The sequence below is a fragment of the Wasmannia auropunctata genome, unplaced genomic scaffold, assembly GCF_000956235.1.
Source record: "Wasmannia auropunctata unplaced genomic scaffold, wasmannia.A_1.0 LD281720.1, whole genome shotgun sequence".
Lineage (NCBI taxonomy): Eukaryota > Metazoa > Arthropoda > Insecta > Hymenoptera > Formicidae > Wasmannia > Wasmannia auropunctata.
In genome coordinates, this window is record NW_012081170.1 from 1 (window position 1) to 447 (window position 447).

The 447-nt window shown below is 38.0% G+C and overlaps 1 protein-coding gene across 1 annotated transcript; it reads left to right on the forward strand.

Annotated features, from left to right (window-relative positions):
- Positions 1-6: 6 nt before the first annotated feature.
- Positions 7-410, forward strand: LOC105461651 (TFIIH basal transcription factor complex helicase XPD subunit-like; the record flags this gene model as incomplete). Its single annotated transcript, XM_011708162.1, has 2 exons — positions 7-208; positions 287-410. Coding segments are annotated over exons 1-2 (232 nt in total), but the record flags the coding sequence as incomplete, so codon positions are not given.
- Between the last annotated feature and the right edge of the window lie 37 nt (positions 411-447).

Here is a 447-nt window from a genome sequence, read left to right on the forward strand (position 1 = left end):
TGTGGACGGCCGTTGTCATTCTCTCACCGCGTCGTACGTACGAGAAAGACACAATTATGACGAGTCCACTCCGATTTGTAATTTTTACGAAGGATTTGATATGGAGGGCAGGGAGTTAATCATCCCTTCTGGTATTTATTCCATCGACGATTTGAAAGAATATGGGAGAGATCGTAACTGGTGTCCATATTTCCTTGCCAGATATACAGTAAGAATGTCATAAATTCTTTTACCTGTGCTTATAAATTTAAATGATAAGCAGAAATCGATGTTTTAACACTTTCAGATCTTACATGCACAGATTGTAGTGTACAGCTATCATTATTTATTGGATCCAAAGATTGCAGAGACTGTATCCAAAGAGCTAAGCAGGAGTTCGGTAGTTGTCTTTGACGAGGCTCATAACATAGGTATAAGAATTAATCGTGTTCATATCAGCGTTTAAAT